Source organism: Capsicum annuum, chromosome 12 (assembly GCF_002878395.1).
Source record: "Capsicum annuum cultivar UCD-10X-F1 chromosome 12, UCD10Xv1.1, whole genome shotgun sequence".
Taxonomy (NCBI): domain Eukaryota; kingdom Viridiplantae; phylum Streptophyta; class Magnoliopsida; order Solanales; family Solanaceae; genus Capsicum; species Capsicum annuum.
This window is the reverse complement of record NC_061122.1, coordinates 2,163,753-2,190,330: the sequence shown is the minus strand read 5'-3', so window position 1 is coordinate 2,190,330 and position 26,578 is coordinate 2,163,753. Positions and strand designations below refer to the sequence as shown.

At 33.7% G+C, this 26,578-nt stretch overlaps 2 protein-coding genes across 3 annotated transcripts; both read right to left on the bottom strand.

The window, feature by feature from the left end:
* Positions 1-30: 30 nt before the first annotated feature.
* LOC107850597 (transmembrane 9 superfamily member 3) lies at positions 31-9,299 on the bottom strand. 2 transcript variants are annotated; one of them, XM_016695234.2, is made up of 8 exons: positions 9,014-9,299; positions 4,110-4,150; positions 3,424-4,006; positions 3,198-3,335; positions 2,949-3,105; positions 1,501-1,985; positions 492-744; positions 31-286 (listed from the first exon to the last, which is right to left on the bottom strand). In XM_016695234.2, exons 1-7 carry the CDS (start codon positions 9,175-9,177, stop codon positions 525-527), a joined length of 1,788 nt encoding a protein of 595 aa, XP_016550720.2. In that variant the 5' UTR covers positions 9,178-9,299; the 3' UTR covers positions 31-286; positions 492-524. The 2 variants fall into 2 exon arrangements, with proteins under 2 accessions (XP_016550720.2, XP_016550719.2); XM_016695233.2 differs by having other exon boundaries at positions 31-276.
* Positions 9,300-12,622: 3,323 nt separating this feature from the next.
* LOC107850578 (glutamate decarboxylase) lies at positions 12,623-24,162 on the bottom strand. The gene is made up of 8 exons (XM_016695193.2): positions 23,869-24,162; positions 22,757-22,961; positions 19,698-19,898; positions 18,607-18,821; positions 16,975-17,228; positions 15,538-15,590; positions 14,286-14,570; positions 12,623-13,024 (listed from the first exon to the last, which is right to left on the bottom strand). The coding sequence occupies exons 1-8, from the start codon at positions 23,952-23,954 to the stop codon at positions 12,815-12,817; spliced, it is 1,509 nt and encodes a 502-aa protein (XP_016550679.1). The 5' UTR covers positions 23,955-24,162; the 3' UTR covers positions 12,623-12,814.
* Between the last annotated feature and the right edge of the window lie 2,416 nt (positions 24,163-26,578).

Sequence of the window (26,578 nt, the reverse complement as noted above, 5' to 3'; positions counted from 1 at the left end):
ACAACAATTGGAACATAAAACAACTAAGGATGCAATTAATAGAACCATATATTATATATCAAGAAGGTTTTAAAACTAAGAACAACAAGCTGAAGCTAAAACTAATAGGCTCTTTGTTCTAAACAACACAATAAAAAAGAACACTGTTCAAACATAAAGTTGCCACCTGAAAACTGATGTGAACTTGTTCAACATTACATCTTCTGTTTAGTTGCTCAGGCAATGTGCTGCACTACTCCAAGCATGTCGACGATTTTTACACCAAAAACACAAGCCCTGTTGCATTCTCCATGAACGACGCTTGTAAGTTAGCCAAATAAATCTACGAGTTATATTTGCTCGGATCCACCAAAAATGTCAGTGGTTCCGAGTAGCTCAAATCCTCCAACAAATGCGCTATGTTTTTGGTTTTGGAGGATCCGGGAGGGGTGTGCTGACGTTTTTGGAGGATCTGAGTAACGTAGAGGTTAAAAGTAAAATGAGGAACTTACCGGTCGAACCAGGCCAATGTGGAATTCTGCATCTTACTCGCACTTGATTGAGCGGTATATGTGGCGGACGAAAAACAAAGCAGCTCGGAAACCAACAGTTCCAAGCATGAGAAAGAAGGCATAGCAAATGCAAGCCATGTAACCAAAGAAGAATGAGGTTTGCATGAAACCTGACATGTCTGATCGGGCATAATAGTAATACAGGCAGTAGCCGTAGATAAACAAGCCGGTTGATCCACCGCAAAGGAAAGACCTAGAAGATCAACATATATGTGAGAGACTCAACAACGCACGCGTATTCTCAAAAACAAAATGTTGTCAGCTTTCAGGAAGAGTAACAAGCAGCAGAAATGAGTAGGTATTTTGCCAACTGCAGATAAATTAAAGCTTAAAGAATAGGCAATATCCGATCTTTCTTAACAACGTACGCTTGAAGGCCCATACTCTATGGAAGGGTACAGAGACGTGGCCTTTGCTACAACTTCTTGTTTACATAAAGAAATGAAAATCCAAAAACCAGGGAATCCATTGATCGGATAACAATTTTTTCTAGTAGCACCGCGACAAAATGTCCGGAACTAAGTTGCTCAGACTCTTAAAAAATGTCTACGGGTGCGTGTCGGATCCTCCAAAAATAGTGTATTTTTAAAGGATCCGGCACGGTTGCGGCAACATTTTGGAGAGTCTAAGCAACTTAGGTCCAGAATATACATCTTTTTTTAACGTACCCCCAACTAATATAAGAGATCTAAATCAGCACTCTCCAAGACAAAATCAAATAGTGGCAAATCCTAAACCAAATAGACCCATCCACGTCCCCCCAACCTCAACCTCCCCTCCCAAAAAAAGATATAAAAGGAGATGAATGAAGTTATAATAACGCTGACCTACTCAAATACTCGCTAATGAATACTCAAGTGATGGAGCACAGCATATTATTAATGCCATATTCAGATGCATCCTTAAACTTTTTGAAAAGAATTTGGTGAATTAAGTAGTGTTAATTTACCTCCACCACCATTCATGGTCTTCAGCAGCAAGTTGGAAGTATGTCAAAGCCACCGTAATAAATGCAGTGACAATGATCAGAATGATGAAAACTATGAATAAGATACTGTAAATCGTGTAAATCCTATGACCCCACACGCTGGCAAATATGTAATAGAGTTCAATGTAGATAGCGCTGAAAGGCAAGAACCCAGCCATTGCCATCTGAGGAAGAGCTCCGCGATACCAGGGTAATTGTGGTATCTCTCTCGGATACTTCGTAGTTCGGGTTGGAGCTTGAAATTCTGCCTTGCTATTCTTTCCTGCAATTCCTCCCAATACGAGCAATGGCGATGTCACAAGGGCCCATATGAGGAAAATGACCACGATAGTACCGAAAGGAAGTGCTGCAGTGGCATGATAAGCAATTGCAACAGTATTGAGGAAGCAGAAAGTTAGAAACAGCGGCCCACAGAACAGAGCTCCTGTCAACAACAAGTTCCTTACCTTTAAAAAAAAATTGAATTTGAGGTCAGTACACATTTTCCGCTTTCTTCTGAAAACCAATAAAACAATGTCAAGTAATTATTAACTCTGCGAAAGGACCAACCACAACATTAATTGTTGGGAGCCATTGATTTTGTTTCAAGGATAATAAGTTGCAAGGCAGCAAATAGGAAACGAGAGATTGGGGTGGGGAGGGGTGGGGACTTAAATAGACGGTTGTATACAAAAACTGACTTATAAAATTCATGCTAACTTAGGGAAGAACATAATAAAAATGGAAAGCCTTATTTCAAACTCCATGAAAGCCTTGATCGATATGAGAAAGATGCGCTCAAGCACCCAACCTATACAAGGGGCTTGGGCTCGAAAGCCGGCCTTACTCAACAAGCAGCTTTCTTAGTAAGGTTGCTTCTTTACCAGATTTGTATATTAGTATAAAATGTGAATAACCTCTAGTTTTTAACAACATTAACTTGTCCTCAAGACAAGTTTCTGTAATGGGATGAAACAGGTTCAGATGAAGCATAAAGGACAATGAAAATTTATAGAATTAACCACTGATAAGTTTGGATTAAGGCTTAGCAATTGTTGGTAGAAGGGAAGGCCAAAGATGAAGACGCTAAGTGAAAGGAAGAAAAGCTCATAATTTATTTTTTTGACAAGGAAAGAAGCTCTTTATTTATTATGAAAATACAAAAGTCTATCTGGCGCTCTCAAACATGCCCCTAATTCTATTTAGGTAAAACCTTGGTATATGCTCTGTTAAACTAAACTTGCGGTGGAAGTTTTACACCTTACTCTTGAAAATTCTATCATGATTCATGACTAGTCCTGTAAAAACCAAGAGACCTTAACTAACTAGAAGAGAATGATGCAATAAGGAAACTTAGTAAACACAGTAAGAGACGCACTTGTAGGAACAACTTGACAACAGTAAAAATATTGCTCTCCACACTTTCTTACCCAATTTTTCCCTTCAAGTTGGCAATAGAATGATGATGCAGTATAGCCTGCAATTCCTGATGTAAGAGCATAAATAACCACCAAAGCTGTGAAAAGAGCTCCTCGGTTGTAGGGGTAAAACACACCAACAAGCGCAAGTATGAATATGAAAATTGCTCTGGGAAAAAAGAGGCGGTAAGAACTAACATTTGTCAACGATATTTATCACGACCTAAATAGCTAAACCCATTTATAGGCATGCATACTCACAGGGTAAACAACTGTGTGCCAGAACCCAGGGCTGCTGCAAAAAGTGACTTCTGCTTTGGGTACCTAAACACATCGCCGTGAATGTACTTCCACCCAGTTTCTTCTTGGTCATCAGCTGCTTCCTCATCATGGGCGTATCTTTAATCAAAACAGTAAATACCATAGGATAAGAACAAGCTCCTGGATTAATAAGAGTATTTATCCAACAAAGTGTTTTGTTACTTACTTGACAAAGTCATTTTTAAGGACACGCATCAGAATTGTAGCAAGGAAACCAGTTAACAGCAGAACTGTGACACAAGAATTAATGATAGAGAACCAGTGGATCTCCAAATGATGTGGTAAAGCTGAAGTCTGCGAGTATTTTTCCATTCTTTTCTCAAAAGGGATTTCTGTTTCCTTCCATTTTACAGAATACATGAACTCTACGTCCACTTCCTTATCTTCAGTTATGTCCACTAGGGCATTGGGGTCAGTTCGTGCATTGACTTCAATCACGCGATCTTTGTTGCGATGGATATCAAAATGAAGATGTTTAAAAAGGTAATATTTGTAGTCACTGGGGTCTTTTCCCTCCTTGTCTGTCTTACCAATGAAACCCCAAATGGGCAGGTCATCATAAAACATCTGGAAGTAGTAGTCTTTGGCAACAGCATCACGGAATCTTGCAACTTCTTCCTTAGACAATGTCTTTTTGCAAACTACCTCAGTTTCTCGATCACTTAAAAAGTCAAGTTTGTACGGAGCAGTGACTAAACGATCTCCATTCAACACCTCACCAAGAGCTTCCGTTTTATCTTTCACGTGACCTAAACCAAGAGCATGAATAGACATATAATCCAATATTCAACATCAAAAACTGAAAAGAATCAAAGATATTAGAGCAATAGAGAACCGAGAAATGAGCCTGACCTGGAGAACAAAAAGGAAGATCAAAGTAGCGGTATGTCTCACTGCAAATGACGGTAAACAAATGAGATCTTGATGGAGAATAGTAAATGTAGCATGCGCTAGAGAAGTACAATCAGATATGTTTTCTATGTTCAATAAACAGAACAATCAGAATCATTCAAGAGATTCATTGATTCACTGGAGTTGCTTCAGATTATATACTAAATCAAGAGAGTAATTTTCAGTTTTCACTAACTCAATGCTTTGCACACTCCTTTTTTTTAGTTTTGAACTTGGTAACTTTGAATTTGCACACCTCTTTTCTGATACCTTTAATAACAATCCTCCATGCAAATATTTGTAATTGTTCTTTTTCCCCGTTCCTAGATAAGTACTCCTCTTTGTGGAGAATGGTAACAATCATAGATAAGTACTTTTGTTATCTTTTTGATAACCATATAAGTACTTTTGTTATCTTGAAAATGTAGTTGGAATCCATAGTAAACACGGATGGGAAAAGCATAATTCAGACATCAGCTCATATGACTTTCCAACTAAGGTTCAGTTATCTCCTCAGTTATCCATACTAAATAGTATCCCAATTAGGAATTTTGCAAGTTTGCATCCATTGAATGTCATCATAGACACTAACCAGCAGAGTTTACAAGTCAAGCACACATGTTGACTTATTATTAAAACCTTATTGAGTAGATAGTGGAATAATGGACCTCGCAAACATCAAACATGACGGCAGGGTGAAGGTGCCTGCTAAGGTTGACGCTTTACTCTTCTTCAAGTCTCCATTGAAAGGAGAGATTTAAAAAACGTTGAAACATGTAATATGAAGCAAGTTGCTCAAGCTTATGGAAGAAAGAGAACAATGGTAGTGAATTTGGTTGGAATACTGCTTTGTCCATAGCGTCTTAATCTTTTCAGCGAGATAGGAGAAATCAGCAGCAATACGTTTAGTGAATTTTCCCAACCATAGCAACCCAGCGAAGAGTCAATAACTGGAAAGGCACCAGGGAAAAAGAGATAGCAGACTGTCATTTCTGTTAATAAACTTGGCTCTCCTCAAGGAAAGGAATAGGAAAGATGACCAACCCTAGGCACCTGATAAAATTAGAGCCAAAAATCAATCTAGCTTACATGGAGCGAATGTTCTTGCTGATGCCAGAATATAACTGAAGCAAACAGGAAGTCGAACAAGAGACCAGCAGTTGCAAATAGAAGCCCGAAGGAGGCCATATTGCTAATTAATACGATCCGATTTAAATTTAGAGAAAATGAAGATAGATTGGCTAGTAGTCATAGACAGAAGCTTTACAAGTCTCCAACAATAAACTAGAAGGCTACAAGAGAATTTAAATGAAGGAAAAAGAGTGAACCATGACAACGTCAAAAGGATGGAGACAAAAACAAAATCCATCTCGCAGGCAAAAATTGATAAGCTTAAGAATGTGGGCTTTAACTAAGTTAACTTACAAGCAAATTAAATCAGAAGCAATTGGCGAAAAAAAGATGCCAACAACAAGCTCTCCCAAGGAGAAATCGGAGAGAAGTCACCAAACGACCATTCCAGGAAACTGGTGAAACTGTTACAAAGTGCAAAAGTGATTTAACGAAGCTAAGGTTTGTGAAGGAAGTGCAAACAAAAACATCGGAAGAAGACACTTAACACATGCTTAATTTTTTTGTCTCCATATCTGGAGACTCAGAGTGAGCAGGAGTTCCTGCTCCCACGTGGTGACCCCCTGCGCTAAGTATTATTCATGGGGAAAGTGAGAAATTTCTACCATTGCTACTAGGTAATTGTGCAGTTCTTTCTAAAAGGAATAAGAACACTGCATAAATCCACATTGTACACGCTCTTGACACGATCTTGTGTATTAATAACACAATATTTTGAATTATCAAAAAGAGAGTGTATGAGTGTGTTTTTACACATACACACACACAAAAGTTGACAAGACCCTTTGTGAGTATTCATAAGTCCTTTTTAGAACTTTGCTTGTGAACAATTGTAAGGAAATTGATGGGTACGCTGCACCTATGTTGCTCGAACTCTTACAAAAAAATTGATGGGTGCATGTTAGATACTTCAAAAATAGTTCATTTTGGAGAATCCGAAACGGATGTGGCAACATTTTTAGAGAGTCCAAGCAACATAGCTCCACACTACCATGCTCATGATAAGAAAGCACCAAAACTAAGATCAAAGTATGTATCTTTCAATAACTAAAGCAAAGTGAATAATACTACAATAACTATTTTGGATATTGCTGTCTCCAAAGCTCTCAGGTTAAACAAAATGGATGAAAATACTCCTTTTCATGATTTTATGTCAGGAGCTACAATTCACAGAATAACTTTCTGGACAGAAGAATAAGTGACGGTTTAAACTAGCTGTGGAAAGACAGCTCGGGCTTTCTCACTCTTACGAAGTTTCTTTTCGTTGTTCTACAATTGTTTGCCTTTATTATCATATCCAGAATATATCCTAAACAAAAGCTAATGATATCTAATGTACCAAGACACTCTTTGCCAACATGAAGACCCGAAACAAGAGCAAAGCTTTATAAAAAAAAAAAATACCGGCACGCACACCACTGAACTCTTCCCATATCCAAACACTAAAAGCATAAAAGATAAGCCTTTTGTTCCGTTCTCCTTTGATAGTGCTCTTACAAAATGGACTACGTTAAATTCGATCTAGCATGTAGAAGAACCAAGACCTTGGACAATGTCTTTCTCCTTACTTTTAGATGTAATGATAAAACTCTAGGATGAAAAGATTCATAATACTCAATTACCAAGCAGACTCATTAACATGCACTGAAAATTACTGTCCAAATTCACCAAATACCGTATAAGTTTCCCCCAGAATCCGTTCCAAAACTACTTTTTTTAAGGAAATTCTCATATACAAATGTAAGACTACAACCAAAAAGAAAAGTTCACACTATTCAGAAGGCAACCAAAGAAATAAAGCAAATTTAGGATGCGTATTGATTTCAAAGATTTGAACAAAGCTTGCCGATAGACTCATTTCTAGTACCAAATATTGATTGAATGATCGATGCTATGGCAGGACACGAAATAATGAGTTTTCTTGATGTGTACTCCAGATACAACAAGATACGGATGGATCCAGATGACAAGAGAAAACTTCTTTTGTTACTCATTTCGACACATATTATAGCAATGTGATGCCTTATGGTTTAAAGAATGTAGGTGTGACTTACCAAAGACCTGTAAAGAAACACAACATTACACCCAAAATTCAGCAATTCTCAACAAGATTCCCCCTTTTCATTACAACACTACCCAAAACAAAAACTCAACTTTTACCCAGATACACAACGCGTACAAAATATAAACTATCACATCCAAAGATACCTCAGAATTCTCATAAACAAAGGTACCCCACTAATATACATTGAGAAAACCCAGAAATACACCTAAAATTTAGCAAATCCCAGCAATATTTCCCCCGAAAACAATAATTCCAATACTACAAAAAACAAAATCTTGATTTTTGTACAGATATTAAAAACGTAAAAAATCAAATCTTTAATGGAAAAGATGAAAAAGGTCAAAAGGGTAAGCTCACACCTACTAATCTACATTGAGAAAAACTCATCAATACATCCAAAATTAACAAAGCCCAGCAACAACACAATCATTCCAATACAACCCAAAACAAATCTTGATTCTTACCCAGATATCAAAATAAAAATAAAAAAACTCAATCGTTACCTAAAAAAATGAATAGGACCAAAAGGATAAGCTCACACCCACTAATCTACATTGAGAAAACTCAGCCATACACCCCAAAACAAAATCTTGATTCTTACCCAGCTATCAAAAACATACAAAAAAACAAAAACTCATAAAAACTCAATCTTTAATGAAACAAAATGAAAAAGGTCAAAAGGGTAGGCTCACACCCACTGATCTACATAGACCAAACTCAAAATACACCCAAAATTCATCAAATCCCAGCAACATTCCCCCAAAACAGTCATTCCAATGCCACCCAAAACAAAAATATTGATTCTTACCCAGATATAATAAAACATACAAAAATCAAAATAAAAACAAAAAAACTCAATCTTTACCTAAAACATGAATAGAACCAAAAGGATAAGCTCACACCCACTAATATACATTTCTCAAACTCAGCAATACACCCCAAATTCATCAAATCCCAGCAATACCCCCCCCCCCCCCCCCCCCCCCCCCCCCCCCCCAAACCTCCCAGCCCACAAAACAAAATCTTGATTTTTACCCATATATCAAAAACATACAAAAGAACCAAAAAACTCATAAAAACTCAATCTTAATGAAAAAAAAGGAAAAGGGTCAAAAGGGTAAGCTCACACCTACTAATCAACATTGAGCAAACTCACCAATACACCCAAAATTCATCAAATCCCAGCACCATCCACCACCACCACACCGCACACACAAACAAAATCTTGATTCTTACCCAGATATCAAAAACATATAAAAAAACAAAATTAAAACATAAAAACTCAATCTTCAATGAAAAAAAATGAAAAGGGTCAAAAGGGTAAGCTCCCACCTACTAATCTACATTGAGCAAACTCACCAATACACCCAAAATTCATCAAATCCTAGAACCATCCACCACCACCACACCCCACACACAAACAAAATCTTGATTCTTACCAAGATATCAAAAATATACAAAAATCAAAATTAAAACATAGAAACTCAATCTTTAATGAAAAAATGAAAAGGGTCAACAGGGTAAGCTCACACACACTAATATACACCAAAATTCATCACATCCCAGCAACATTAACCCCAAAACTAAATCTTGATTCTTACCCAGATATCAAAATCATATAAAACTCATAAAAATCAAATCTTTAACCAAGAAAATGAAAAGGGGTTACCTAGGATTATGAAAAGGACCAACTTTATTAGCATACAAAGGTACTTCTTCTCCAGATTTGTACCTATGATCTGATGAATCTGATCTCACTTTCATACCCCCAATCAACAAAAACACCACTACAACAACATAATAGCCACACCCCATAGCACTTTTTCTCACCATTTTTCCCTTAACTCACATACAGAACAAGAAGAAAAAATACCCAAAGATTTGTTTTGTCTTCCTTTGAAACTCTTTTTTAGATACAAAGGAATTGTTTGGGGGAGTGATGAGCACGCGCTAGTGTAGCGAGTTTGTAGAAACGTAATGGAAACCTATAAAAGAATGACATGTGGATAATGATATGTCAATTTTTTATTGTATTTTTTTTTAATCTTTTTGTTTCCTGTTGGGAAAAACGTGAAAGTTATAAATTAAAAGAAAATCAGCTCGGTACACTAAGTTCCCGCTACGTGCAGGGTCTGAAGAATGGTTCGATCACAATGGAAACAGGCTCCTGCAAAAATGTAAAGTTAAATTGAGTATAATAAAATTTTGTGATTTGATCCTTCTTTAAATCCCGAGTATAACATAAACTTTAGGGGTCGTTTGGTGTGAGGTATAAGGGATAAATAATTTTGAAATAAAATAAAGTATTATTTTATCCCATGTTTGATATGACTTATTAATTAGTATCGGAATTATTTATCCCACCATTTACACCATAGTGATGGGATAAGTTATCCCATATACATGGTGGGATAACTAATCCTGAGTTATCCCGAGATTAATTATCTCAGGAGAACTGTTTTCCAACCAAACCACCCCTTAGGGGTCGTTTGATGTGAGGTATAAGAGATAAGTAGTCCCAGAATAAAATGAAAGATTATTTTATCTCATGTTTGGTTGGAGGTATTAGTTAATATCGGGATAACTTATCCCACCATTTACACCATAATGATAGGATAAGTTATCTCATATGGATGGTGGGATAAGTTATTTCGAGTAATCCCGGATAACTACTCCCGAAACTAATTATTCTGGAATAACTATTCCCAAGATAACTAATATCGGGATTAGTTATCTCGGGATTATCCGAAATAACTTAACCCACCATGTATATGGGATAAGTTATCCCATCACTATGGTGTAAATGGTGGGATAAGTTATCCCACCATTGATAAATCCCTCCAACCAAACATGGAATAAAATGATCTTTTATTTTATCTCAGAATTACTTATCCAAGGGATTACTTATACCTCACACCAAACGACCTTAATACTATCCGATAAGAACATGTCGCCAAGTCTTAAAGGTTGATTTTACCGAGTGATGGTTGGATCAATATTATTGTATGGAGCATAGTGTTAGTCAATCAAGAGCGTCCATATTTATAAGATGAGGGGTAGTACAAGTGAGGATGCTCAGACGAATATATAAGCATGCTATGAGAGATATGACTAGAAACGAAGTTATACGGGTAAGGTGTTCTTCGTAATGGATAAGACGAGGAAAGCAAAGGTGAGATGGTCCGATTATGTGAAGAGAAGGCGCACCAACGAGTGCGGCGATATGAAGGCATGAGAGGTCAACTGTAATAGAAGTTACGAGAGATTATGATATGCTAAAAAAGATTTAGGAGGGATGATTGGATAGATATGATACAACGTCATTTTACAAGAGACATAATCCTAAAAATGAAGATTTAGAGGTTGAGAAATACTATAATAAACGGGTAGTATGTAGTGTTATCGCACGTTGTGTTCGAGATGCAGGAACTATTCAGTAATCATGTAGTCTCTGCAAAGGTAGAATCATAATTTCAATTGAGGGGTTCAATATTTAAAGAAAATCTAGCCGAGAATCATGTATAAATAGTATATTTTTTCGTCGAAGAGGGTTCGAATGAACCCTCTACCAAAGGGCTGGCTCCTCCCCTGAGTCTCTGATTCTTCAATGTGTATTATTATATATTACTTCACTTATTTTGTATTTTGCTATATATTTTGTTGTCATATTATTTTTGTACTTTTTCTTCGAGAATATTGCTTTTGAGCTAAGGATTTATCGATTTTTTTTTTTTATTCTTTCAAAGCTTCACTTATGGAATTACGCTTAATATTGTTATTTCTTTCCCTCAATATCTCTTTAATTTGTCTGGTTTATTAATTGAATACAAGATGTTGACATATACATTGGATATGACATTACTTTTTGGGTAACTCAATTTAGAGGTGTGAACCGGTTGGCTCGGTTCGGTTTTATGTGTTATTGATTTGGTTTATCAATTTTTGGATAACCAACCAATAAGATATTTTCTTATCGGTTTTTTATCCTTAACGGTTCTGTTTTCGGTTTAACCAATAAGAAAATACTTATAAAATAAAAATAGAAATAGTAACAACTAACATAAAAAAAATGAAATCTTACTTACAGCCAAAATCCTACACAATGCATTTTAGTTTACAAGAATTTTCAAACTTGAATTGAATATTAGTTAGAAAAAAAATTAAATCCTAATTGTTGGAAGCTATAAATGCTTCAAACTTTTCAATACGAGAATAACCAAACTTTATATTATGCCTTTATTGTCCTGAATAGGTTAATACTTTGTGAATCATTGAATTGTGAATAAGTAGTGCATATAATATATATATACATACACATATCTATATCTATATTTATATTTATATTTATCTCTCTATATATATAGATAGATAGAGAGAAATTTTTATATATATAACATAAATAGGGATAAAATAATAATTTAGTGTATTCTTATTGGGTTATCGGTTTAACCGATAACCCAATAAGCTAAAATCGAAACCGAACCGTTTACCCAATAAAATTTTTTATAAAATCAATAAAAAATCGTTAACCCAATAACCCAATAATATTTTTATCAATTCGATTTATCGATCGGTGCGATTTTTACACACCCCTAACTCAATTATACAGATCACTGAATATATTTAGATTAATTTACCAGTCTTCTATATGATTTAAAATTTTTAAAGACAGAAACGTTGAATGTCATAATGAACAAGGTGCATAATTTAATTTTAAAATATGGTGAAATTATTTTATTTTTTCCCTTTATTATCTGTTATTTTCAAGCGGAAGATCTATCACATACATACTCAAATTCCACTTATAAAACTACACTAAATAAATTCTTTGAGTGGTCTGCTATTATTTTTTTAAAAAAAAAGTCGAATCGAAAAAACAAGATTGGTAGCATTCACAGTATAAATGAATTAAAGTGCATGATAAATATCATTTGGTAAAAGAAAATCATACTATAAGTAAAAACAAAACAACAACTAAAAATTAAACAAATACACAACTTATGTTTTTAATATTAAAAAAAAATCAACTCACTAAACATATTACAAAAATCTCACATATACACAGAATGCTATGTATATGTCGGCTATGTTATGTATATTAATAGAGAAAGAGAGTAAAGTAATTAAAAAAATGGGAGAGAGTATAATTACTTTTAAGAAATTGACATTTATGTTATTTATACGAAAGAAAAATGGATTTAGTAATGATCCAATTTTACATTGGCCAATATTTCTTATATCCTCTGATGACCTGATATTATAAAAAAAGAAAATTATATCGGATAAGCAAGACCTCAAGCACTCACAACGTAAATAAATTTTAAAGTACATGATAAATATCAGTTGGTAAAAGAAAATCATATTACAAAATACCAATACACAAGAAAAATTGATTAAGTACTTAGTCATAAACTCATAATTAACTCATCATATCATATCATATCATAAACAATAGTTAAATTAAATTAATTTAACAAACTCCACTAGTTTTATTCTTCTTCTTATCAGCAACAAACTTCTTCCATGCTTCAGCAACCTCAAGTTCCCATTCCCTATCTGTTTTGTGATGCACGATGTCAACGCCACTCGCCGCGGCCTTCTCCTCGGCCACGGCTAGCTTGGCATTGACACGTGCAGGGAGTGAGTCGAGTTCGTGGAGGACTTTTACGATGTCAATAACCTGTTTGGAAAAAATATGTGTTATTAATCAGACAGAATAAAGCAAACCACAAGCAAAAAGAAAAGACAAGAACGCACAGATTTACGTGGAAACTCTTGCGGGAAAAACTAAGGGCACAGGCAGAGGAATTTCACTATGAAAGGAGAGAGGAGTACAATGTGGAACACGACGTAATTTCTGAAATATCCAAAACCTAACCACTAATTGTTCTAATTCCCTACGCTACCACCACATACCCCACTGAAAATCACAAACATGGATCGTACCGCAAAACTTTTAGGGCTGAATCAACAAAAGTTTGGTCACAACTCTAACAATATGAACCAAGAATGTAATTAAAAGATTAATTTAAGGCTTGAAACTACGTCAGAAAATGCTTTTGTAAAAGCGCTATATATTTACTTATTCTTCTTGATTAACTTGTTATAAAGTAATGCATACAGTTTTAGTGAATATAACAAATTCTTTCGAATATCTACATGACTATGCAAATTGCAAAGTTGTGAAGAATATAATATGATATTTTTTTCATGTTCAAAAAGGGAAAGATACATTTTTTGTTTAGAAATAGGGATAATAGTAATTTTTTGGTCCTTCAATTATTGATAAAATGTGTATTTTTGATCCCTTTATATGAAAAATATGTTCTATTTGGATTTTTTTTTTTTTAACTATATTATTGTCAAACATGGAATAACACTATAAACTTAGCATAACATATTAAACGGCAAAAAAAGTTAATTAATAACCATAGTAGATTTGTGAATATTTACAAGCAAAGGGATCAATTGTGCATTTCAATCCATTAAAGATTAAATGTGCTTAGTCAGATATCACACGAACTATAATATCAAAATTTTTCCAATAACCTAAGGACTAGAAGTCTGAAGGGTAGCTCGGCTAGTAAAGGCCTGAGGACAAAGTCCTTCAGGTCGCCAGTTCGAGCCACAGCAGGGCCACTGGAGGCATTACAAACCGACCGCGTCTCCAGGGCCCGTGGAACTAACCGTGGTGGACCCGCCTTAAAACAGCGGGACCCAGTGGGTACAGCTAGTCGGGTCCGCAAAGCAACACCAGGAAACCACAGAAAAAAAAAACTAAGGACTAGAAGTGCTATTAAACCCTTGAAAATATTTAAACTTTGAACTTCATCCTTTTATAGTCACAAAGTTTCATACTGTGTTTAAGACTACGAGTTTCCATCCAGTCAAACACTGTCATATAAATTGAAACGACAGTTAAACAGAAATAAAAACATTACCAGTCGCTCGGCGAGGGTTCGAGAGAAATCTTCTCTGATGACAACTCTAAGAACAGTGATGTGTTGAGCATCTGGTGGCATAGTGTATGCTGGAACAATCCATCCAAATCTCCTTAAAGTTTCAGAAATCTCGAACTCATTGTGTTTGTGATTGTCTTTAAGAGAAAATGCAACTAATGGAACTCCAATGTCTTTGGAAACTATGTTGAATCTCCCTGTCTTTTCTAGTCCTTCTCTCAGTACCCTTGCATTTCCTTGACAATTCTCCATAACATTCTTGTAACCCTATAGTATTTACATATTGTTAGATTACTATATACTATATATATGTATGCATCAACAACAACAACGTACCCAGTATATTCCCATCAAGTGGGGTCTAGGGAGGGTATAAGTGTACGCAGTTCATACCTCTAACTCAGAGGTGAGATAGAGAGACTGTTTCTAATGAACCTCCGACTCAAGATAAAACAGTTTAGACAAGGAATAGTAAACAAACAATATACAATAGAAATTCTCGATAAACATTCTTGTAACCCTGGTTTAAAACAACAAAATTTTGAGCTTCAAAGCGCGTATGTTGATCAGATATTCAAAAGATATCGATGAATTTATTGTAGATCGTTTAAAATAATAACTACTTTTAGATGATCCGACAAAGATGTGTGGTAAAATCTTGAGCTTAAAGCATGCAATTCTTGAAAGATATATAGTTTTCACATGCTAATAGTCGGTATGTGTTGTTTGAATTTTTTTAAAATGTTATTGCACTTATATTGAATCATCTAAATCTTGTAGATCGTTTAAAATAGTAAGTACTTTTAGATGATCCGACACAGATGTGCGGTAAAATCTTGAGCTTAAAGCATGCAATTCTTGAAAGATATATAGTTTTCACATGCTAATAGTTGGTATATGTTGTTTGAATTTTTCAAAAATGTTACTGCACCCGTATTGAATCATCTAAATCATATTTACTTTTAGAAGATCTGACACAGATGCATAACAAAATTTTGAGCTTTAATACATGTAATTCTCGAAAGAAATGTGTTTTTTATAACCTAATAGCTGGTTATACTGCACTGATAAAAGTAACTGTAGTAAGTTATGTTGTTCGGATCTTTCAAAAATGTTGTATTCGAGTCAGATCATATGAATATCATGTATATTTTGATGATCCGATACGACTACTAACAATTGCTACAATTTTTAACTTTCACTAAAATAATAAAATTATTAATGTTGTACTTACCTCATAACCCAAGCGAATAAGTTGGTAATATTGAGCAATTACTTGACTAGAACCTGCATGAAAATATAGCAAAATAATGATTAAATTCACATAAATCTTATATGTAACTGAATTGTATTATTCATCTGGTTCCAGTATATCACATGCTTTATGACAAGTAATATACAATATACTTAATCTTATCAAATTTTCGATAGAATATAACATTACTAGAAATCAGTCAATTTTCGATATACGTTAAAAGCACTCATTGGATATGTTTTCCACAAATAGTTTCATCGGCGATCGATAAGCTATTACATTTCCGCAGTTTCATACCTTAATGATCCATTGTTTCATTTATCTATCTAAACAGAGGCGAACCCACTATTTGAAGTCTGTGGGTGCATCAGTGTTGTCAAAGACGCGCATAAGCCTCGAAGTAAGACTCAAAATGTGTTGAACGCTCACCTCTCTTAATGTGCAGCTTAAGTTCTAATTTTTGATACATACTTTCCCTTGTCAATGAGGCTTTCTGAAGAGACGAACACTAAACAATTGATATTTCACTTCATCAAAAAAGAAAAAAAAATTGTTCATATATTTGTCATTCGTGCTTATATTATTAGTCTTATGCTAGACATATATTTATATCTTTTCTACCTTTGTGCCTTTTCTCGTTAAATCTCACGCTTATTTGTACTTTGTGCTTAAACACAATAGACCTTGAAGTTTTTTTACGCTTATTGCTTTTGATAATATTGCGAAGCACCAATATTATCTTAAGACGTAAGAAAAACTTTCGGTGTCGATTAAGGGATATTATCAAATTCAATTGGTCGCCAAAGATAGGAAAACTACTGAAAAAATAAATATATAGAATAAATAAGAGTTTTGAGCCAATAACTTTACTTTCTAATATGAAGTTTACTTTTAACATTTTTGAACAATTAGTTGTGGTAGCTCAATGGTCGAGGGTTCACCTTACCGACTGGTTGGGGGTTCGAATCCCCCTAGTTTGCGTGGAAGGAAGCCCAGGCTACAACCAGCCCTGCGTGGAAGGAAGCCCAGGCTACAACAACCAGCCCACCAAGGTGCACTATCATTCATCTTTGGGTGCATTATCATATATATACATAATTTTTTTCAACGTTAACGGGTGCACGTGCACCCCCACCTATTCACGTGGGTCCGCCCCTGTACCTAAACTATCACCTTTTCACGCGTTTCATACCTCAAATATTACTCCCATTGTATCAAATCACACCTCGATGCTGATTGAGAACATAAATTTGTCCAACTCAGCATCGAGGTGTGTTTTAATACAAGGTGAGTGATAGTTTAGGTAGGTCAAGAGAATAATGGATAGTTGAAGTATGAAACTCGAAAAAAAAAAATTACGTTTTAAGTGTGTTTTTGACCATTAACTTTTACCGTAAGGGATTATTAATTAATTACCTTTAGAGAAATTGAGAGTGAAAGTGGGTTGATCAGCACCAAGATAATTGATGTGGAAAATAAGTTCATCAGGCAAATCTTCTTTGCTCCTCCAAATAACCCAACCAATACCAGCATAAACAAGACCATATTTGTGACCACTCACATTAATACTTTTCACCAATGGCAATCTAAAGTCCCATTCAAGGTCTGGATAAAGAAATGGTGCAATAAATCCACCACTTGCTGCATCCACATGAATTGGAGTGTCCCACCTGTTTCCAAATTACACAAACTATTATTAATTGTTAAGATACATATTCAGACGCGTGAAAGACTTTTCAGGTTGTTAATGTTAGAAGACAATCTACGACATGTCAATATACATCATTCCCCTACTTTCATGTATCCATACCGGACTCTCTCAATATACATCATCCCCTATGTTTATGTTGATAATGTTAGGAGGCGACCTACGACATTTGACAGTTAAATACTTACCCATAGCATAACTTAGAAAGTTTAAGACAACCTACGACATGTCAATAACTTAGAAAGTTTAAGACAACCTACGACATGTCAATATACATATTCAGAAGCGTAAAAGACTCTTCATGTTGTTTATGTTAGAAGACAACATACGACATGTCAATATACATATTCAGAAGCGTAAAATACTTTTCATGTTGTTAATGTTAGAAGACAACTTATCGCATGTCAATATACATCATTCCCCTACTTTCATGTGTCCATACCGGACTCTCATTTAAAAATCATCCTCTATTTTTATGTTGATAATGTTAGGAGGCGACCTACGACATCTGATAGTTAGATACCTACCCTTCGCATAACTTAGAAAGTTTAAGATAGTAAAACTGTGCCCATGCCCGATTCTCAGTATACATCATTGCAAGTCGCAAAGGTTAGAAGACAACCTATGACAACTGACAGTAGTTAGATGCCGACCGTTGGTATAACTTAGATAAAAGACGACCCACAACATCTGACAATAGTTATTAGATGCCTACAATCGTTATAACTTTGAAAGTTTTAAGATAATAAATGTGCTACACACACGATTCTCAATATGCATAATTCCTTATTTTCATGTCGCTAAGGTTAGAAGACAACCTACGATATCTGACAGTAGTTAGATGCCTACCGTTGGTGTAACTTAGATAGAAGACGACCCACAACACCTGACAATAGTTAGATGCCTATGATCGGTATAACTTTGAAAGTTTTAAGATAATAAATGTGCTACACACGCGATTCTCAATATACATCATTCCTTATTTTCATGTCGCTAAGGTTAGAAGACAACCTACGATAACTGACACTAGTTAGATCCCTACCGTTGGTATAACTTTTGATAGAAGACGACCTACAACATCTGACAATAGTTAGATGCCTACGGTCGGTATAACTTTTATAACTTTGAATGTTTTAAGATAATAAATGTGCTACACACGTGATTCTCAATATACATCATTCCTTGTTTTCATGTCACTTATGTTAGAAGACAACCTACGACATTATCAGATGCCTAGGTCGGTATATCTTTGAAAGGTAAAAATTCAGTCATACTATAACTTAACAACCAAAAAACTCGACGTTATGATATATAAAGCAATGTTAAAGATTGAAACTTACCCAGTTTCTTTGTTCTTCACAATCAAGAGGTCATTTAATTTCTTTACATCTTCAAATTCACCATTAAGAGTAGAACCCAAAATAGCAGCTACACAAATGGTGTTCTCATCCACCATTTCCACAGCTTTCTCAGGGTTCATCACATAGTATCCATCACTCAATTTTACTTCCTTTAGTTCCACTTCAAAATACCTTGCAAATTTCTCCCAACACACCTGTTCAAAATCTTAAATTTTGTTGAATTTATACTTTATACTATCATGTTCGATGGTAAAAAGAGTTGGATTCGTAACTTTCGTAACTTGAAAGATAGTACAGGTTACCAGCTACAACATGTTAACATGCATTGTTGATGGTGAAAGTATTTATACGCATGCACACATGCACACGTGTTTTATGGACTAAGATGAGGAAAAACATGTAGAGATAATGTTTATTGGCTATTTTTCGCATCGATTTTTGAAAAATAATTGATGTCATAAAGTTTCAAATGTCACAAGTGAAGCTTGTTAATTCCAACGATATACGGGCATGCGCACGTCTAACGTAATCATACACCCTGACGGAATTTCAAATTTCACAAGTGAAACTCCATGACAATCTACAACAAGAACAACATATTCAGTGAATTCCGATAAAGTGAGGTCTGGGGAGGGTAAGATGTAAGCATGCAGTTCATACCACTATCTCAGACGAAGTAGAGCGGTTGTTTCCGATAGACCCCCGACTCAGGACAAGTAACACAATATAAGAAAAACATAAAAACAACAAACAAAAAGGGATACCACACCCATAGAGTAATGAGATACACAGTCTATATATCCAGAAATTCCAAACATCACTAAAACACCACGAACAAGGAACTACAAGACGCATAGCACTACGACTACATGCATAGAAGCAAACAAAGCACACCTTCCTACTAGCCAGAACGCACTCCTACCCACTAACTCTATGATAATCTGTAGAGGTTAAAATCCGCGACCGTGATGATATGTATGGAATCGCATGTGTAGAATTTAAAACTCCGCGAGAGTGGCTATTTTTCAAATTACACGAAGTGACAAGTGGCTATATGTGTGAAAGTATACCTGGACATTGGCACCAGTAACAATATTGGGCTTGTCATAGGGCTTTCCTTGGGCTTTCATTTTGTTTTGCCATTTTCTCTTAAAGGCCAATCCAGCAAGCATAATTGCTTCTGATGATCCAACTGTTCCAACTCCAACTGCTGTTTCTCCATCTTTGAGTGGTGCATTAAATAAATGAGCTATCATATTTACACATCGATTCTGCAAGATAATAATAAAAATATTTTCAAAATTTAAAATCAAGAAAAAAATGTTAAATTAATCGTATTATTTGTTGCTGATACTAGATACAAAATCGTAAGAAGATGTTAATTCTGTGGTTGGCCTGTCCGTCATAAATATTCTGTCACAATTAAGACTTTCTAGGGCGTAACGGGTGATCATGTTCTTATGTGATCATGAGGTCACGGGTTCGAGCTGTAAAAATAATTTTTTGCAGAAATTTAGAGTACGGCTGTGTTGAATAGACACTTGTAGTCTGACCCTTCTCTCTAAACTCCACGATAGCGAAAGCTTAATGTACCAGACTATCGATTTTATTTTGTGATTGATTTATCCGTCATAAATATCTAATTTGCTCGGACTCTTCAAAACTGTTGTTGCACCCGTGTCGGATCCTTCAAAAATAAACTATTTTTGAAAGATCCGGCATGCATCTATCGACATTTTTGAAGAGTCAGAGTAACATAAATAAATATTATGTCACAATTAAGATTTTTTAAGGCGTAACAGGTGATATTTTTTTTACGTGATCACGAGATCAGGGGTTTGAGCTGTGAAAATGACTTCTAACCCCACAATAGCGAAAACTTAATATACCAAACCGTCCATTTTTTCATTTTTATTACTGTGGGGCTTTTTTTTAGTCTAGGTGGTTGAAAAGTCCAATTTAATAATTACGATGTAATGCTTTATAAGTAACAAAATTCAAACAGTTCGAAAACGCCATTAAACTTCATATAATAATATTTTAATTTGAATAAATCAACTGTCAAATTAGTCAGTATAGCACTTTTGGTAAAATAAATATTTAGTCTCTCATCAATTAATTGAATAATTTAAATTTCTATAAAAGTCAATAACTTTATTAAATAAAAAGGTGAATTAGTAACTTTACACATAAATAGTGTAACATGGAGTTACTATCCAAGATTTCCTTTTGACTTTATTACCCACCACATTGCATTAGCTTTTTCTTCTTTTAATTTTTTTTCATCCGGTGTTCGATGCTCGTATTAGAGCCTCGATTAATTTGAATCGCACGTTGTAAGACCTATTAAAATGGCACCGCTTCCAACAGAATTTTCTCTATGCTCATGGTCAAACCCTTGACTTTTAATTAAGAATGGAGCAGTCTTATCCACTACACCACGACCCTGATTCTTCTTTTTAAATCTTGGTCCTTTTTACTTTTATATTTTGAAAAATTCTCTAGATTCCAATTTCATGGGGGGGTGGGGGGAGGAGAGGGGACTATTTATTATTACTAATGACGTGATAGCCACTTGTAAAGTTGTTGGGATCCAAAACTCCAAATGGAGATAAGAAAACGAACAATAATTGAGATTTAAATTGATTTTATTATATTATTTTCTATTTTTTATATAATTATGAATACTCAATTTAATTTTAAATTTATTAAAATTAATTTAATTTTAAAATTAATTAAATTAACTTTTAAAAAAAGAAACATAACAATTAAATAAAAATAAATACTTACCGATATGATTGACAATATTTGCATTATTGCATGTTACACAAAAAAGAAAACGTGTGGGCGCACGTTAAAGGGCCACTCTAATTGCTACACTTTTTCACCCTTTTTTTTTTTTTTTTTGGTTAAAATTTTTCTCCCATTTTTTCTTGGCCATAACCTATTTTGTTTGATACTTTTGCCTCAATATTTATTTTGAGTCTCGATTAATTTAAATTTATGTTATATAAGATTCAGCGAAAGAGAAATCTTTTTTATTGCAAGAACTCGAGTTTGAAGTACGAAATTTTTTATTAAAAATGGAATATCTTATATTCTCTCATTCTATTAAAATTTAGCTAAAAGAATATCCACACTCCTAAAATATGAAATATAAAATTTATGATTAAGAATTGAGGAATCCTATGTATCTATATTATTTCGATCTTGGACGGTGTTTATTTTCTTAGCACTTATTATTGAAAAAGACGTTGATATTTTTGGAAACATTATACTATTCATCAAAATTTTATATTGGTTGAATTTGTAAAAAATCATATTATAAATAATGACTTCTAGGAAAGAGAAATAATTATACAGAATTAGACTTGACACCGCTAATTTTCATTTTTATCGTAAAAGTTAACATAAGGCACTATTCATTAAATTCTTATAAATAGTGAAGTCTTCTATTTAAAATTACTAGACAGCGATATCCGGTGTTAGTAACTGAATTTCATATAAATAAAATGTTTGAATTAAAATTATTGAGCTCAACGGGACTGAGTTGATCTTCTTGTTATTGAATTTGAACTAAAGCTATTGAATTCAGTCTAGTTTGTAGATAGTCTTTTAGCTTTACCCTACATATTCTTATCTGAATTTTTAAAGTTTGTAATTCGAATTCTGCTAATTCGATCCTGAAAAATTCGCGGTGCGATCCATGTTTGTGATCTTTTGTGGGGTCTGTGCCTGTATGTTTTTTGGGCTTAAGATTTATTTGTACGCGTGTATTATATAAGTGTGATTTAGTCGGTTGTTGTTGAAGGTTTTTTAAAAAGAGACTTTCGTCTCCTTATTGTATTCCTCTCTATTATAGTGAATTCTCTTTTCTGTTCGTGATTTTTTCCGTTAAGGATTTGCACATAAATTTATGTGTGTTTATCTTGTTTTTCTTTCACTTACTATATTACTTATTCCTGTCTGTTCTATAACATGAATGAATTCATTGGTAACCTTCTAGCTCTGCCCTTCACATCTACTTAACCTTATAATATAATAATTTGATCGTACAAATATCTTTTCATATTGTTAATGTATAAAACTTAAATTCAATCGATACGAAAAAAATCTAAATTTTTTTTACCTGAAGCTCAGTGGTGACCGGATATTCATCCATGTCAACATAATTTTTGTTAATTGAATCCATCATCAATTTATCACATTCTGGTTCCATCCATGTCGTTACAAAAGAAGCCAAATTCAACCTTGGATTTCCATCTAACATAAGTTCATCATTTATAATTTGATATGCTGCTTCCTTTGGTATTGAGTTTTCCGGCATCTTAAACCTAAAAAAAAAAAAAAGTCCCAAACAAAAAATTTTTTTTTAAAAAAACTCTAATTTCAAGAATGTATTTATATATATATAAAAAAAATCCAAGGAAAGAAAAAAAAAATGTTGATACTATTGGAGTCATTTAAAGGGAAAAATGTGCGAAAATTACTTGTATTTAGACAAAATTTACAATTACGCACCATGAACTTTGCAAGGGTCCTATGACCCCTAGACTATTTTTACCTTATTTAACTGGCATATATTTGCCCATTATCAAATATTTTTTTCTTATGCCTGAAATATACACAGTGGTCCAGGAGACCAAATATATGCCAGTTAAATACGATAAAAAATAGTCTAGGGGTCATAGAACCCCGCAAAGTTTTGGATGCGTAATTGCAAATTTTACCAAAGTATAGATATTTCTCGCACCTTTTTTACTCATTTAAATGATCTAGCTATTTTTTAAAAACATTTTCCCTAGTAAGATCTATAATAATATTAGCAAATCAAATAGTGCTTAATTTGATGAAATATGAGAGAATTAAAGATATATGACTACCAAAAGATTGCGATGAGATGAATTTCTCTTTTAGATAATCAGCGCAAATTCAGATTAAACGCGCACCAAATAATATTTAAATGTTTGATCAATGTAAAAAAAAAATATTGTCCCTAGAATTTTTTTTTTCTAGCAATCAAACACTAGAATATGACTAATTAACTTTATTGCAAAAATTTGCAAAGTAAATCGTAACTATATTGAGATTCACTATCAAAACTTCTATCGCAAAACAATAAAAATGAATCGTTAATTCTATTTAACGACGAATCAGACGCTTTAGTTAGTATCAAAGCATATCATTATCTACAGACTATTTAGCGACAGATTATCAAACATCAAGACGTATAAATAATACCTAGGAAGAGAAGTTTGAACATATCGAGACGCGAACGTAGAGTGAATGGACACGTCACTTTCTGACGCCGTCTTGGACAGAACCATGGTGGTGTAGTGGTGGTAGTACGACGGAGAAAGATCACACAGAGTAAATCAATAGAGAGAAAAAAAAGAAAGATATTATTTGTTTCTTGAATAAGAAATGTAGAACAAGTGTGTCACTATTTATAAAATAATGAAATTTGGACCATGTAATAGGGTAGGCATGTCATTATTGAAACTTAGAATTTAAGTCTATAAACATAGTTAGTGTAAATAATTTTTCGTTTATTAGATTATTTTATCTATTGTATTTAGGGGTGTGAAAAAATCGAACGGATCGATAAATCAAACGAATAAAAATGTTATTAGGTTATTGGTATTGGGTTATTGGGTAAACGGTTTTTTATTGGTTTTATAAAAATATTTATTGAGTAAACGATTCGATTTCGATTTTAGCTTATTGAGTTACTGATTAAACCGACAAACAAATAAGGATATACTAAATTACTGTTTACACCCATTTATGTTATATATAAAAATAATTATATTACTTTATTTATATATATATATTACACTATTTATTCACAATCCATTGATTCACAAAGTATTAACCTATTCGGAGCAATAAAAGCACAATATAAAACATGAGTATTGCCGTATTGGAAAGTTTGAAGCATTCAGTAGCTTACAACAACTAGGATTTAGTTTTTTTTCGAACTAACATTCAGTTCAAGCTTTAAGATTCTTGTTAACGGAAACGCATTGTGTAGGAGTTTGATGGCATCTAAGATTCTATTTTTTTTATGTTAGTTGTTACTATTACTATTTTATGAGTATTTTTTTATTGGTTAAACCTAAAAACGAACTGTTAAGGATCAAAAATTGATAAACTGAAAATCGATAAAAAAATATATTTTATTGATTGGTTATTGATTTTGCATATTTAAAAATAAAAAACCGATAAACCAAACTAATAACGCATAAAATCAAATCGAACCGACCGATCCACACTCCTTAGCAGAAAAGTAAACTGTAGATAGTATTTTTAAACGATATGATAGTGTAAAAATTTCTTACTTCGAGAAGGTGTTAGGCTGTTGATTTTGATTATTATAAGTCATCCATAGCAATTAGTCTCATTCAAAAGTGATTAGATAATTTTTATTTTTTTTAAAAAAGAAGAATATAATAAAGGTGATTATCTATTATTATGAGGATTACTTCTAAGATGACCTGCAAGTAGGGCTGAATATAAAATACCGAAAATCGAATTACCAAATTGAATCGAAAAATTTGATAATTGATATTCGATAATTTGATATTTGGTATAGTATTTGGGTGTAAAATTCTATTAAAGGAAAGAATAACAATGTGGACATCTAACTTTATTAGTTGTAAACGATCATCTGCTGCTAAAGTACAAGTTTATTAATAATTTGAATTTTTAAAGCTCCACTTTATTTTTAAATATTAATATATACTAGCCTTTGTCCTTTAACAATCATTTATATATTCGGATAATACTTTATAATATAATAGCTTTATTTGGATATATTTTTGAGTTGGACAGTGTAATGAATATATATGTTATTGGAATTCCAGATATTTTTCTGACTATTTTATTTATATCTCCCTAATTAGTTAGCTGTCCACTTTTTCTTCAGGTTCATGATGATAAATTGATTTGTCTAGTTATATATATCTTCACTAATCTATTCAAAATTAAAGAAGAAAATAAATGTGAAGTTATGTCCAGACCTTGTAATGTATGAATTTAAATTTGCTAATAGTATCAAATATCGAGCGAGAAAAAAAGAAAGAAGTCACATGTGGATATTTGATTTTATACAAATTTATTGTTACTATTAGAAATAAAAGATGATAGAAATTAGAATTACAAGTTAAATTCCAATATGCACATGCATGAGTTTTATAATATATTATATTTCATTTCAAGAAATAATTGCATTAATCAAATTAAATGATTTTTCACTACCTTGGAATGTGTGAAACGTCGGTGATAGACACCCACCGAAACGGGCAAAAGATGAGCCCGTTCGCGACGTTTCGCTTATTTGATCATCAAAATGGTCCAAACGGCCCCGCCGAACCACCTACGTCCGCTCCACAACCCTCGAGGGGGCGCTTGTCAATATCCGCCATTAGGCCTTGAGCCCACCCATCGAATCGTGAGCGAACACCCAACGAAACGGGCCAAAAATGACTCGTATCAAATGATTAAAATTCATATTTTAAAATAGTGATCAAAATTTATTTCTGACTCTTAAAATAGAAACTACGACAACTAAAAAGAAACGTAAGGAATACCTTTGTGATCTTAATGTGTTCCTTTTGGAAACTTCCTAAAGTTTCGAATACAAAAAATATCTCAATTGGAAATGTGAAAGGGAAGAAAAAGAAGAAGAGAAATTGATGGCTTGATGGAAATGGCACTTTCCTTCTCTGTTTGGACTATAATTTCAATTAAAAAAAATCTCCTTAATTAATTAAATTGATATGAATTCAAATTAATCGGATTAAATATTTTCAAATACCGCAAAATATCTAGCATTCGCGTGTTTTTGGGGAAAGAAAATAAAGAGAGAACCTTGGACTCGTTTGATATAAGGCATAAGAGAAAACCAGTTTCGAGATTAATTTTAGAATGAATTATTTTCATATTTCAT

Excerpts from the sequence above, each read along its gene's own strand:
- LOC107850578 (XM_016695193.2), bottom strand. The coding sequence starts at position 23,954 with ATGGTTCTGTCCAAGACGGCGTCAGAAAGTGACGTGTCCATTCACTCT. Across the intron at positions 18,822-19,697 it reads TTACTGGTGCCAATGTCCAG|GTGTGTTGGGAGAAATTTGC; the intron begins GTATACTTTCAC and ends GATTTTGAACAG. Across the intron at positions 17,229-18,606 it reads GTGAAGAACAAAGAAACTGG|GTGGGACACTCCAATTCATG; the intron begins GTAAGTTTCAAT and ends ATTTGGAAACAG.
- LOC107850597 (XM_016695234.2), bottom strand. The coding sequence starts at position 9,177 with ATGGTGAGAAAAAGTGCTATGGGGTGTGGCTATTATGTTGTTGTAGTG. Across the intron at positions 4,151-9,013 it reads GGTCCTTTTCATAATCCTAG|TGAGACATACCGCTACTTTG; the intron begins GTAACCCCTTTT and ends CGTCATTTGCAG. Across the intron at positions 3,336-3,423 it reads CTTAAAAATGACTTTGTCAA|ATACGCCCATGATGAGGAAG; the intron begins GTAAGTAACAAA and ends TTTTGATTAAAG.